We start from the raw sequence: 15,141 nt of genomic DNA, 5'->3' as shown, positions 1-15,141 counted from the left end.
ATTATATTATTTTGATTGTATGAAAAATACTATAATGAATCAATCATGAAATATGATTGATTATAAAACTTGAATTTGGATCGCTGGTATGCAGCTATGTATGTACATACATGTATGTTAAATTCAAAGATCTTAATTTTATTTTATTCTACATCCCTTTACGTTTCGGTTTTGTTACCAAAATTTTATGCTTTATTTTTTCATTTCAGATACATATCTGTAAAAGAAAACCAAATTTAAACAAAACTCATTATTTTTTATTTATAATATTAAAACGATATTTTTGTTATTTCAAAATATGTACATACATATGTACATACATATTTATAAGTCTCATGGTTATGCACAAGTGGAACTAATCTGAGTTTCTTATAATCGTTATAGTTACAAGTTAAAAAATAACGTTAAATTAAATATACATGTACAATTTTTCTTTTAAGAAAATATTTGAATTATGAAGAACAAAAAAAATACAAAAACAAAAATTATAGCTAATTTTTGTTTATGGTTTTCCTTTTTCGAATTTTAAAGCCATATGTAGTTACTAAGAAATAAATGCTCTGCTGGATAACGAATTTTTGTGCTATCTATTGGGCGATAGAAAATTGAATTTTTATTAAACTGTCTGTTTTAATGTATTTTTACCCTCTGCAGCTTCGTGAAGGGTATTATCACTTTGGTATGAAATTTGTAAATACATAATTAAAGGAGTCATCCGCAGTATGGAATTCTCCAGTCCGGCCATTCGGGTGGTTGTATGGCAAAGAGGGTTTTGTAAATATTTCAAAAACTAATATAGATATTAACATCAAATTTTGCAAAGATGTGTCCGATTACACATTACATATGTTCTGAAAATTTTCATGGAATGGCTGCGCTGCTTCGGGTAGCTGCCATGCAACCCCAAAAGTTAATTTGAAATGTTTGGAAAATAATAAAGCTAGATTCATGGAATTTGGCATTCATGTGCCGAATTATAGGTCAAACATATGCGTACAGTTTCTATATAGTGGTTTGACAGACTCGAATAATTGGTTACAACAGTTAAAGCTAATTCTAGATATTTCAAAAACAAATTTTAAATTCAGTTTACCAACTGCCAAGGTGCAAGATAAAATTCGGTTGGTTTATATCGACTGAAACGTTTTTACTTGTTTTTTGATCCAAAATACACTTCTGCGATAAACTCTTATCAAACATAATTCGAAGAGACTTTAAAAATAAAATTTTTTAAAAATACGATATAAGAAATCAAGCAGTATAATTTTGATTTAATGAGACTTTTGAATGACTGACTCAAATCAGATTTGTGGTAATGGCATTGTGTATATGCATTGTTTATTGTAATCAAATGCAGTTTATTCTAATAAACAGAAGATAATTTTTGTAATTATACACGACGAATTACTTTTTTGAGTGGCACTAGTGAGCATGTACATACATGTGTATTAGGTTTTTTTAATTTAAAACAGCGCCACTGAAAAAAGCAGTTTTATTGTGTAATTACAAAAAATTTTCTTATACTTTTTTTATTTTTGAGAACAAACTCATGTTATTTCTGGAGTTTGATTTGTGTTGGATTATAATTGAAAGCGATTTTTTGCTCTTTAATTATTTTAAGAAGTCTTGAGTTATATATATATCTCTTGCTAGGATAAGTCAACTAAATTTTTTGGAAATACATTGGAAATATTATTTGAGATTAAATAATTTGAAATTAAATCTTGAACTTTATGAATTAATTTTGATCTTGGAATCAATCAGAGAGATAATTAGCTGTTTAAAAATAAAATGTGCTCATTGTAAAGGATGAAAAGATGTAATTCCCTTATTTGTCAATATCCTGCTTGAATACTACATTCTGCTGAAGCGTTCTTTTTATTTGACTTATAAATTAATAAATTTCCCTAACAGTGCTGCCAGTAAAATTTCCCTAATTCAGCAAATTCATCAAAATCTCACGTCAAAGTTGATAAAATAATAAGTTTGTTTGGAAATTTAATAGGAATGCTAAAGCGGCTTTTATTAATTTTGAAGTAATTCATGAAATTCATGTATCAATTTGCATGTACAAATTAAAAAAACTTTAATTATTATAAAAAAGATACATAAGAGAGCTGTATTTTTTAAATATATTGTGAGTTTAATAGATATTTATGTTAATGGCGGAAAGACTTGTTATCATATTCTTTGCGTCTAATTACCAAACCAAATTTGATTTTCGTATTTTTCATGCATAAATACTTTTTTATTTTGTGTTTTTAAAAACAGTATTAACTTTTAACTAAATATTAAATGGAATCGGTATTAGATGATTTGGAAGCGGCGATTTCCATAAATGAAAACGATGTCAGTCATCCTGCGGATCCAGCGTCACCTACAGTTCCAATTCAAGTGAAAAATGAACCTGATACGCCAAATACAGCTGAAACAGATGACGAAAGGATTATATTAACGTTAGAATCCTTGCATTATTCAACCGAATCCACAGAATCCGCCAAAAAACTTCAAGAAAATCAGAAAGCATTAGAAAAACTGGACAAACTTTTGCAAACAAACAATATTACCAGAAAGAAAATAGCAAAATCGGGGAATGGCGGAAAAAATTCAAATGCATCTCTTGTTACAGTTAAGGTAGTTGAATAAGATATTTAAATAATTTTTTTAATAACATCAATCATTTTAGACTGTGTCAGAAAAAAAGGCTCCTCGAATTTTGAACGCAACATTGGCAAAATCACCAAACCCTGACAGTAAGAGATTGCTAAATAATATTGGTAAATCAATACCAAGCGAAGCAGATTTATTGGCTATATTAGAAGGAAATAATCAAGATGAAGAAACAGAAGTGGACGTGAAGGTTATTGAAGATACGGGAAATAAAAAAACTGTAACAACAGTTTTGTTAAGCAAAAACCAAGAACTTAAAATAGCTGCTGATCAAATGAAAGAAATATCGAGAAAGTCTAATTTTAAGCTAAACATGGGCAATACAACAAATACAAATGAAGTTACTAGCAGTACGAATGAACTTATAAACGCAATTGTGTCGGAATGGAGCGATAATGAACGTGAAATTTCGGAGGAAAAAATTGAAATGACATTAATACCTAAACAAGGTCTGAAACAAAATATCAAAAAGAGAAAATTGGAACCTAAAGTAGTTGTAGTCTCTGCACCAGCAAACTCTAATGAGGATCAGGTAGAAGTCGAAAATATTGATATTAAAGTAGAAAAACCAGAGCTAACAACTGGTATTGCACCGTTTAAGCGATCTAGAATTATTAAAAAAAAAATTATCTGGGATCCTGATGCACCGGAAACTCAATTTTCTTATGCCAGTTTAATAAAACCGAAAACTAAACAAAATACAACTAAAAGGGTTGCGTCAAAAGGGGCAGTTACTGGATCCGTTAATAAATTAGAAAACAGATCATTTACAAAAAAAGCAACTGAAAAAAAAACAACGCTTTCTGGAAGAAAACGAAAAGAAGTCAGTCCTGATAAGTTAGGAAATGACAAACTTGAAGAAGCATTAAATGAAATTCTTTCTGAGGAAATTGATTCTACAATTAAATCTAGTACAAAGGACTCAGTGATTTCTCCAGTTAAATCAAAAGAGATTCCTCAAGGTATTTTTCTTAAAAATTTTAATTTCTTTAAATTTTATGTTCTTCTAAATTTATTTGTGTAGCTAAAAAGCCGCGGATGACAAAAGCAAAGCAAGCGGGATCAACGTCATCATCATGGGATTATATTAATAAAGGGCGGTCTGACGAAATGATGATTATAAGACGTCGATCTTCTTCTTACTCAAGTACTGCTAGTCAAAGACGTGTCAGCGGGGAACTACAACAGCAACTTCAAAGAAATAGCTCCCCGAAATCTATAAAAATTTCAAAAAAGGTTACAGCAGAACAACTTAAAGCTTTTGCAACCAAGAAAAGAAAGCAAGAAATTCAATTAAAGAAAGTAACAGCTACGACTATAGAAAATTCAGAAAATTCTGTAAAAGTTTTGCCAGTTGTGAAAAAATTATCTATTGCAGAGACAAAGAAATTGGCTCCCCCATCCCCTACGTTGCAACCTACAAGCGTTACTAAAAAGTTAAACAAACAAATGTCTGCATCCGATGCCGATAAAGTTCTTGTTTCATCAAGTACAAATTTAAAACCTCAAAAAGTTGAAAAAAAAATTATAAAAGTTTCCGAAGATAAACCAAAGCCTGAGATTGAAGTAATTTTAAAAAGATCGGATTCAGTTGTTAATTTTATAATTGATTTGAAAACTGATAACGCTACTAATACTTTCAACATAGAATTCATAAAGAAATTTGTTTCAACTTTGGAGCATTTAAAAAAAGATAATACGTGCAAAATTGTTGTTGTTACGTCTAAAGGAGCTCACTTTTGTCAGGGTATTGACTTTAGCTGTTTGGTAACACCTTCACTTGAAAAACGAAAAGTTATTGCTAATGAATTAGCTAAGAATGTTAAATTGTTATTTGAAGCGTTAATTAATTTTAATAAACCAATAATTGCCGCTGTAGGTGGACTTGTTTCAAATTTAGGTGTTACTATGTTACCTCTGTTTGATTTTGTATTCGCAAGCGATAAATGTGCCTTTGAAATGACATATTCAAAAATTGGACAAATTCCAGAAGGAAATTGTATTTTAAATACGATAAATATGGATAAAAAATATGTAAGTAATATTTTATATACTATAAGTTCGAAAATAAATAACAGAAAATAAGTTAGCAGTTCGAAAATAAGTTGACAGAAAATCAAATAGACTTAAAAATTGTTTTAATTTTAGAAAATGAAGCTAATATATCTGGCAGAGAAATTGACTGCCAGTGAAGCACTTTCAGCAGGATTATTATCTGTAATATTCCCGGTACAAAGATTTGAAGCAGAAGCTATAAACACCGCAACAAAGATGGCTTCATTGTCACAACAAGCATATAAAAGTATGAAACAATCATGTATAAAAACCTTTACAAATGAAACTTTTACAAGATTATTTGAAGAAGAATTCAAATGTTTGGTTGACCATTATATTAGCGCTGAATGCCAAGAAAAATTTAAAGAATTAATGAAAAAATAATTTCAATCCATATGAATTTTTGTTTAGTTTCCTTTACATTTTAAAACTTGAATTAAACTATAAATATTTTCAAAAAGTTCGAATTTTTCTTTTCAGTATGTTTTATAACTTAGATGAAATTTAGAAAGCTAAAAATAAAGTTTTATCAAACCTGAATAGAAGTGTATTGGAATTTGTTTTAACATGCAAAGAAATGTACATATATACGTATCTAAAATTAATCATAAATATTAAATAATGCAAACACATGTTCCGAAATGCAGTTTTGCAATTTGAAAATATGTACTGTCGAATCCGAAACGCGTATTTGGATTTTAAGTAAGTAGTGATGAAGCAGAAAATGTAGTTAAAAAAAAATTTTAGGGTAACACTGGAATCGGGATAATAGCGGATATTCAATACTAAAAAAAAGGTGTGTAAGTTGTAAAAACTAAGGGGCTTTTTTTCCTTACTTTTTTATTTTGCGTATTCAACATATAAAGCTTATTTTTTAGTAATTTTATATATATATATATATATATATATATTTATACAAGCACAAACGGTAATTTCATTACCAAATTAGTTTTGTAATTGCCTTTACGCCAGTTAGTAATTTTATTTCAATCAAAGAATTTGATTTGTAGTCACAAACTTATTTTAGTACTTTTCACATTGTACTTTTTCCTCATAAAATACTAAATTGATTTGATTTGCAATAACGACTGAAATTGGTTATATCTCCGTAGAATATAAATTATCAGTAAATTAAGTATTACAGGCTAAAGAACCTTTTCAAAACTTGCATACATATTGCTCAATGAAATTTATGAATGCGAATTTATTGCGAAAATTACATACACATAATTATTAGTTCTTAGAATAAACTTTTTTTAATTTATAATTTCGTAATGTGTCTTACTTTCAAAATCGTAATAGTTAGCTTACACTTGATAGGCTTGTAAATCGGTGTGTAAAAATCAAGCTTTTTAATAACATTTTTTCAATGACTATAAAACTATTTTAAAGAAACAAAAAAATTGACAAATCAAACCAATTTAATGAATATTACTGCACTTTTGGAAAAATTTATTTAAAAGAATATATTAATATTTGATATATGAAGAGCTAAGGAAAATGATAACGTAACTTTCGACCTGTATCTATATAATCAGATAAGTAAAGTTATTGAATCTGCTAACAAATAACAATGGACCTTTTAAAAAAATGAGTTACATACCTATTTAGAAACTAAAAACATGCTTCTATGGCAAATTTAAACCCGAAAATTCTAATCTTTAGAGTTATGAGACCATACATAATATTTTATTTAATAAATTAGTTGAGTTCCTTTGCACGTGTTAGGAAGAAAAAAAAAGCTATAGCAGCTATAAAATAATGAAGTAATGTACAATAATATCAAACATTAAAAACTTTATGTTTAAGCTTTAGTTGATAATAAATTTTCAACATAAATAATTAAAAAAAGCTAGAAAAACAAAATTTGCTTGCAAATTTTCGTATGTATATATATTAGAAGTCATTTTGAAATACATATTTTTTTATTTCATATATACATGTAGGTACATAATTTGACAATTTTTATTTTTATGTTTTTCAAACATATAACATTAAATATATATTTTATATATGTAAGTATGCGTGTGTATATAATACAATATCAAAACACATCAATTATTTTTTTATTTTACAACATTTTACATCCAAAATGCTTTTACTAGCCTAGCCCATTATATCTTTAAACAGAAAATTTTTCAAATATTCAGACCAATTTCATGAAATACATACATATTCCCACTTTCAGCAGGAAACTAAGATTATTAATATAGGGACCAAATCTAGTTACAAAATTTTTTTAGGAAATCTATTGGAATTTATTTTTGTTTTTTGAGTTGTTGAAAAAATGCTAATATATGTACATACTTATATATTCGAAATGTTAGTTATTAAAAAAAATTGGCTTTTTATCGAAATTTAAATTGAAAATAAAAAGTAAAAATTGGTTGAAAAAGTACCATAATCTCTTATTCTAGAACTGCTTCAACCAGACCAAAAATATTTGAATAAATTCTTATGTAAGGTTCTTTTTTTATTTGTTGATTTTTTTCTCGCTGTGTAATTAGTCAAATGAACGAGTAAGATATTTTATGAGACAAATGCCGAAATTGGTTATGCTTATGTTTAATAAAACATTTCAAAAAGTTTTTTTTTTGTTTTTAATGATAATTTTATAATAGTATTTATAATATTTTGTTATTAAAAAATTAGTTAGATTCTTCAATTTATTCAATGTTAAATTTTAATTAAATTTTCATTCTATTTTGGATTTTGGATCTACATATATCAGATTTTTTTAAAAGTCAAAAATACTTTCTTTTGCATCGGTTGCGCTTTTGGGGGTTTAGGAAACATTTTTTAAGTAGAAAATTTTTTAAATGAAAATTCCCTAATTTTCTAAGGTTTATTTATATTGCTTTTTTTCTTCTATTTATTTGCAAAATTAAACCTTAGAATATGAAAGAACCGTGAAAATGTTTATAAGCTCTACTTAATTTTCAACAATTCATTTATGTAATTATAATTTTCATTTAGCTTAATATATTTAAATTAATTTTTCGTCATCTGAAGAGTCTAATAAAAGTCTGATATTGTCTATTTTAAATATTTTTTTTATTTACATAAATTTGCTAAATTTCTTAACTTTTTGTTTGTGGAATTCCTACATTACGAAATAATAATGTAATGAATAATATAAGAATTATGCATAATGTGTGCAATTGTGAAATAATAAAGATGAAAAGTAAAAAGTAAATATGTAGATATGAGTGTCTGCAGCATTTACATATACATATTTTGTTTTATAGGTATTGAATAAGACGTGATTATTAGGGTCTGATGCGTCTACCTCGCTATTTTACTCGGAAAGTGAAAAGAAAATGGGAAACTATTTTCGAGTGAGAAGAATTGTTTGGTATTGCGTATCTCATATTTTTCCCAAAATGTATACAACATTTATTCGTTTTGTTTTTGAAAGTGAGAGGCCGAGTTGATATTTTGAAGAAAAATGCAAACATCCAATTAAAAAAATAAGGAATTTTATTGGAAAAGTGAAATATCCATTAGAAAAAACTGAGAATTCTGGTTTGAAAATGAATGAAAAGTGAGTAAAATACCGAGATACACGAACAGGCTGTTAAGAATCGATAACTTATTTTATACATTCGATTTTATCCTATAAAATTTTTGCTATAAATAAAATGCAGTAAAGTTTGAAATGTTAAAGATAAAGAGAAATTACTTTCGTTAAAATTTTAATTTTCTTTGTCTAGGTTGTGATTGGTCTTATTCTACAGATTTAAAGTACCAAATTTTCTTTTTAGTTTGATTTATAATGGGCTTTTTATGGCTATTATTTAACTCTAAAAATACCAATAAAATTTTTCAAAAATAAACTTTCTAGTAGTGCTTCTAAGCGTTGATTTTTACATTTAAAAAAAAATACATATTCTTATACATAAATAGATATATTATGTATATAATATGTATGTACAAATAAATTATATAGATATACATATATATTTTCTACAACTAACTATATTTTCTCTAGGTTTTGAACACGTTTTCATTTTTAAATACATTTACATTTATAATATTATTTTTTTAATTACAATACATTTTTTTTTTACTTTTAAAATATAATTTTTGATATGTTGTGTATATGTATGTATATATATTTTTTTGTTCTTTTTAGTTCGTTTATTTTGCTTATTTGTTAATAAATAATTTGGATTTGATATGTATTTTTTTCTGTTTTTTCAAAAAACCTTTATTTCAAATATGCTTATCTGTAAAATTAGTGTAACAATTGATATTTTATTATTAAATCTAAGTAAATAGGATTTTCTAAACAAATTTTAAGCAATATTAAAATTTACAATAGTTGCAATAACTCGTTATTTTGTTTATATTTTAAGTTTTTAAATTAAAATTTTATAATGGTTTAATAAAAACAATTAATAAATACCAGAATATAGTAAATAAGAAAACATTCATATTTCATTACTAAATATAATATTATAATGTAGATATGGATGTGTGTGTATAAAACTTGTTAGGTTTTGAAACCGATGTTCTTATATATAAGATAATATTTGGGAGAATTTTTCTGTTCATTCAGTTGAATTCAAAAAATTTGATTAATTTATTTTAATATTTATTATGAAAAATTGGTAAAAATTATTTAAAAGTTTGAATTTGATTAAAAAATATTTTTTGGAAATTAAAATGAACAGGTTGAACTATGACTTTCAAAGAAATAGTATATAAGAATCATATTTATATTCTATGTTATTGTAATAATGAAAAAAATGTCTTGGTATATGAACCAAGAATTTTTTTATTTATTTAATGTAAAATTAAAAAGGTTTAAAAGTTTGATACTTGGAACTAAAATTATTGATAAATGATAGTTGCGATTGCGATCACGACACTTTTTTAAGACAAAAATTTATCAAATTTACAAGTTGAATGTAAAATTTTTTATATAATATATTTTTAAAAAATATATTCAGTCTAAAAAACATCTGGCATAACTAGATATATAATAAAGAATATACAATGGTGTAAAACTTATATACCATATATTTTTTATACATTCTTATAGTATAAAAAATACACAAAAGAAATTCAATATAATGTAGGATGTAGTTTGACTTACAGCAAAAAATATTTATTTTTCAAGTTTTATTATATAAGAATGTATATAACTGTAAAGTAACAATATGTTTTTCTTTCGTTTTCTTTGACTTTATTTATATATAGGGTTAAACATTCAGTAGTTTAAGATATTTAGGATTTACTCATCATTTTATAATCAATCTCTTTCAATACTTTAAAACTTTTATTATTAAATTAATCAATTATCTATAAAAAAATTTAAATTATATGTCGAATATACTCGAATTTTGAATTAAAGTACTATGCAATATTAAAACACATTTTATTTAAACTAAATTGTTCATTAATATAGGGGATTTTTTCCAAATAAAAACATATGTAGGGGAGATAAATTTTAGTATTTCATTTAATAATTTTTTGTAATGCATAAGATTTAAATAGTTTGTAAATAATAAATAATATATTTTATATTTTTTAAAGATTTTGTAAATGTTTAAGATATATCTATAGTTTTTGTTATTGTGTTAATAAAACAATTATTGTTTTCTTTTTTCAGATTGAATTTTGAAGGGACAATATTTTTAAATTTTAAATATAGACATAATATGTATATATATATATAAACCTTTGTTTTGTTTGGTGAAAAAAAAATTTGCGAGATTTTAATTTGCATACATTAAAGCAATGGTTCATATAAATTTTGGTATTTATTCTGAAAATATTTAAAAATTAATTCACTTTTCATATACTTGATATACAAATAATTTTTTTTTTTCTCCTTAAATACATATTATAACGACTATAATAATGACAATGAAATATATTTAGTTTTTTTTTTGATTTTCATATATGTATATATACTATTGTAATTTTTAAAACATGTTATTTGCATAAAATATAATATTTTTTTAATTATTTAACAAGGTAACAATAATAATTAATGTGTATGTAATTTTATTTATATAATTCAAAAATTAACTAACAACATAAGATGTATGTATATATTATATATAATATATTTATAGTAAAAATAAATGTGTTTACATACATTTATAAGTCTTGTGTAGATTATATATAATAGAATATTAGATATTAATAACTAATTATATATTTTGAGTAATTTTTTTTAATATTTTTTTAAAAATTGTAACAAACACTTGAATATAAAAAATATTATTAATTTAATGTTTTTAATATATACCCGTAGAGAAAACTAAGATAATCTATATACGAAACAAAAAAAAAATCACTATACAAATATAAGTGGTAGTTCATGTTAATAAAGTTATATAACAGTATAACAGATATTGTTTAACTTCGAATAAAAGAAATATTTTTAAAACATTAAAATTGACTTTCAAATATTTAACAAATATTTATAAACAATTTAAATTAATGACTAAATATTCATTATAAAAATATCGAAAAAATTCTACATAAAAAATAAATTAGATTACTTTTTTTAAATAAATTATTTAATATGTACGTATATGTATATGTATTTATATGTTACATATATTGGTATAAATACATATTGTATTTTTTTATTTGTGTAAATATTGCATTCATTTTAAAATATTATATATATATATATATATATATAAATATATGAGACAATCGTAATTGGAAAATTTAGTTCAATAGAATAATGGTTTTATGTAACAAAGAAAATTTGAAATACTTTTAGGACCCTGTTTACGTAATCTCATTTTTATATACATATTTAAGGCTGTATAGGTAACAAAAATGGTGAACAAATTTTCCAGATCGTATATTTGATTGGCCCTAGTTAATTTAATTGCAAGAATAGCAAAAATATTTTTTAGAAGTTTCAATATTGTTTAATGTATATTTTTACCCATATAAATTATTTTTAAATTACTTTGTAGCTATTTATTTTGAATTTCTTTTTATTTTTTTGTAATTCTATTTTTAAACAGTCAAATTTTTATATACTAACATTTTATGTAGTAAAAATTTGATTCGATTTCTTTTTGTAATCCTTAAGATTATATGTAGTATTTCAGTATTTTATTTTAAAATGTTTAATATTAAAAAAACTATTTCTTCAACTTCAAAAGAGTTCAATGTTAATGTTATTTCAAATATTGATAATTTTTTAAATATTTAAATTTAATTTTTTGTTTTATATTATTTTAATACGAAATTCCATATTTTGAAAAATTCAATTAAAAATTGTTTATTTTAATTGTTTAGTTATCTATTATGTCATACGATTTAGGTTATAGAAGTTTGATGTTTCATTGAATTTAGTTTTCGTTGATAATGAAGTATTTCACCATATTTAATCCAAATTTGAATACATTTGTTTTAAATATTAAAGTGAAATATCCGTAATAGGAAATAATTAAAATCTCAAAAGTATTGTTAATAGGTTTATAATATATAGGAATTTAATAAAACAGTAATTTTTTAAATAGAAAAACAGTGTTAGTCTCAAGCAATTAAATCACTAAATAAAGATTTTCGTTGTATATAAAAAGTTCACTGCATTACGCTTTATTAATGTTACATAAAATATTTTTTAAGATTCACTAACATTTTTTATTTAAATTGTTTTAATTAATAACTGTTGATTTTAAATTTTGTTTGAATATACATTTTGGGGTGAATTTTGAAAAATTTGTCCTTTTTTTTTAATAAAAATATCAACAACGCAGTATATTAAAGTAAACAAATTATTAAGAGAAAATATAACCATTATTCTATAAGACTTAATAAGATGATAAGAATAGGGAAGTGGAACTAATTTATAAAATTTCATCATTTAAAATTTATGCATAACTTTTACATTTATAAATTCTATGCCATTAATAACGTATATTATTTAATAGGTATGTATAGTTTGTTTCTTTTTTTATAACACAATTTATACATGTATGATTATATAATGTACATTTTAATATAAATAAATAATTATATAACTAGGTGATATTTATATATATATATATATTTTTTTTTTTGTTCTAAACTTGTATAATATGTATAATATTTTTATATTGTTTCATCTTCAGTTTTAAATTGACTAAAATGATATGTTTTAACATTTTCTTTATAGTTTCCTCTCAGTTTTTCTTCAAGGCATTAACAATAATTTATTATTATTTTTTTAATTAAAAATAATTTTTTTTTTTCATTTTACATAAATGTACATAATATGTACGTATATATTTTGTTTGTATATAATAGTTTAATTCGTTTTATTATTTCTCTATATTATTAAAATATTGTTAATGGTATATATATATATATGTGATATGCATTGTTTCAGATTTGTTTAAATATTTTTCTTTTTTAATAATTTTTATATTATTGATTTTCTTTTTCAATATTGTATTTTCTAACATAAAGCTAAAATTATTTTCTTTTTTTTTCCATATATATGTTAGTATATATAATTTTTATTTTTAACATATACATATAATTTTGGTTCAATAGAAGTTTCATTTATTGCTATTTTTGTTTCAAATTTTATTTTTTTTTTGTTCTAACGTCTTCTTCTCATAAAAATTTATATTTGCTTTACGAAAGCTGCAGAATTATTTTGTTCTTGCCTTTGTAATTTCGTTTAGCTTTTAGGATTTAATATATACATATGCATATATATCTGTTTGTATATATATATGGATAATTTAATTTTTAAGTAAATCTCTCATCATATCCAATGATTCTTGTAAAGATTTTGCATAACGTGATGCACTCGTATCCTCACATGAATAAAATGCTGAAACACAAAATACAATTTCATTTGGATATGGATTATATGAACAACCATATCCTTTTGGTGTAACAGGACCATATCCCATAAAACTATCTGTACTGCAAGCAACCTTTTTAATATTTATTTTAAAATGTACAAAAAAAAAATTGATTGTATATTAAAATAATGTTTTAAATTATTTGCAAAGAATAATTGTATCATGTATCATAAAATTAATATATATATATATATATATATATATGTACATAGAAATAAAGAAGTATAATCAAAAAATGAAAATAAATTACATCAATTATGTACATATGTATATGTGTGAACACCAAAAAATACTAATATTTTTATCTTTCTGAATTAAATATACATATATACATACATAAAATAGTATATATTATTATAATGAATTAAAAAATTGTAGGAAAAACTAAATTAGAAAAGATTAAGACTTAGAATGTCAAACTTTTGTAATATTGTTAGCTGCATGGTCTACTTCTACTTCAGTTCGAATTAATTTTAATGTTCAAAAATTTATAAAATACGACTATCATTCATTAGGTTTTTACTATTCATAATTTCATTTATTCATTTGTTTAGTATTCATTAATTTTTTTCTCAATACTCATGAGTACTGTTTTAAATTTTGCTACGACAGGTTTATAGCGGGTATAGGATTTAAAAACTCTTCACCGCGTTATATTTTTAATTGTCTCCATCTTTCATTTATCATTTGAGATTTTAAAAATGTAGATATTGATGTATATAAGTATCACTGAATATCAGCGGACGGGCTATGAAAAATGTACCATCGCAAGATATTTGAATTTATTAAAAAAGGTATCGGCGGTCGAGGGTCGTGGTATATCCAACTAATAATGGTTTGAGGTGCACCTTCACTCTGTTGTTAAAAATTTATAATCCACAATCTATAACATTGAACACTGGTATTACAAACATATTTCAATTTGAAATCAACCAAAAAAGGTTAATTTGAAAATAAATAACAATAAAAAAAAAAAATTCAAAATTGCCAATATTTATAGACATCTGCTTGAGACAATAGCTCTTGGAGAGCCATGCAACTAGGTTGAGACTACTTTTTAGTTCGCCAGGTCACAGTTGTCAATAGATACAATAAAAAAGGGACATATATTCACTATCTGTGCGAATTCTTATATGGTTCTATAAAGAGTCAGGTTGTTTTCTTTCGGGTAAAATGCAAATGATTAAGGTAGAGGAAGTTTTTAAAAAGACTGTTAGGAATTTAAATGGGTTGCGTAAAAAAAAACTGTTCTGATGGGTTAGCCCAAATCGAATACACAGGTGATGGTAGGAAAATGGCATCATTGTGCTAAGAACTGGAAAATCGGTCACTGCAACTCATTAGCCAAAATAACCGATCCGACAATATATGTATAGGTAATAGAAAAGCGTAAGGTTACATACGTAAAATGCTGAATTTTCCTAAAACAATATGAAATGAAAATAAAAATAAAAAGTCGCTACAAAAACAAAAATTACGCAACATTATTCATGGGTTATAGATTGAAGAAAGGAAAATTAGAACGGTAACGCCTTAAAACTAATTTAAGCGGCAGACTACTTTAAGTGGCACCTAA

General features: G+C 23.9%; 2 protein-coding genes across 2 annotated transcripts in view; one reads left to right on the top strand and one right to left on the bottom strand.

Moving 5' to 3' along the window:
- Nucleotides 1-1,990: 1,990 nt before the first annotated feature.
- LOC129610077 (uncharacterized) lies at nt 1,991-5,230 on the top strand. The gene is made up of 5 exons (XM_055522427.1): nt 1,991-2,137; nt 2,272-2,634; nt 2,687-3,632; nt 3,695-4,704; nt 4,819-5,230. Exons 2-5 carry the CDS (start codon nt 2,296-2,298, stop codon nt 5,107-5,109), a joined length of 2,586 nt encoding a protein of 861 aa, XP_055378402.1. The 5' UTR covers nt 1,991-2,137; nt 2,272-2,295; the 3' UTR covers nt 5,110-5,230.
- Nucleotides 5,231-13,377: 8,147 nt separating this feature from the next.
- Nucleotides 13,378-15,141, bottom strand: part of LOC129611329 (choline O-acetyltransferase) — a 120,885-nt gene continuing 119,121 nt past the window's right edge. The window contains exon 10 of the mRNA XM_055524420.1: nt 13,378-13,637. Coding sequence (XP_055380395.1) covers nt 13,440-13,637 — 198 coding nt within the window. The 3' untranslated portion in view covers nt 13,378-13,439. The remainder of the gene's footprint in view (nt 13,638-15,141) is intronic.

This window comes from Condylostylus longicornis, unplaced genomic scaffold (genome assembly GCF_029603195.1).
Source record: "Condylostylus longicornis isolate FDR11 unplaced genomic scaffold, ASM2960319v2 ptg000004l, whole genome shotgun sequence".
NCBI lineage: Eukaryota > Metazoa > Arthropoda > Insecta > Diptera > Dolichopodidae > Condylostylus > Condylostylus longicornis.
Note: the sequence above shows the minus strand (reverse complement) of the source record. Positions and strands in the feature narration are given on the sequence as shown.

Excerpts from the sequence above, each read along its gene's own strand:
- LOC129610077 (XM_055522427.1), top strand. The coding sequence starts at position 2,296 with ATGGAATCGGTATTAGATGATTTGGAAGCGGCGATTTCCATAAATGAA. Across the intron at positions 2,635-2,686 it reads CATCTCTTGTTACAGTTAAG|ACTGTGTCAGAAAAAAAGGC; the intron begins GTAGTTGAATAA and ends CAATCATTTTAG. Across the intron at positions 4,705-4,818 it reads TAAATATGGATAAAAAATAT|AAAATGAAGCTAATATATCT; the intron begins GTAAGTAATATT and ends TTTTAATTTTAG.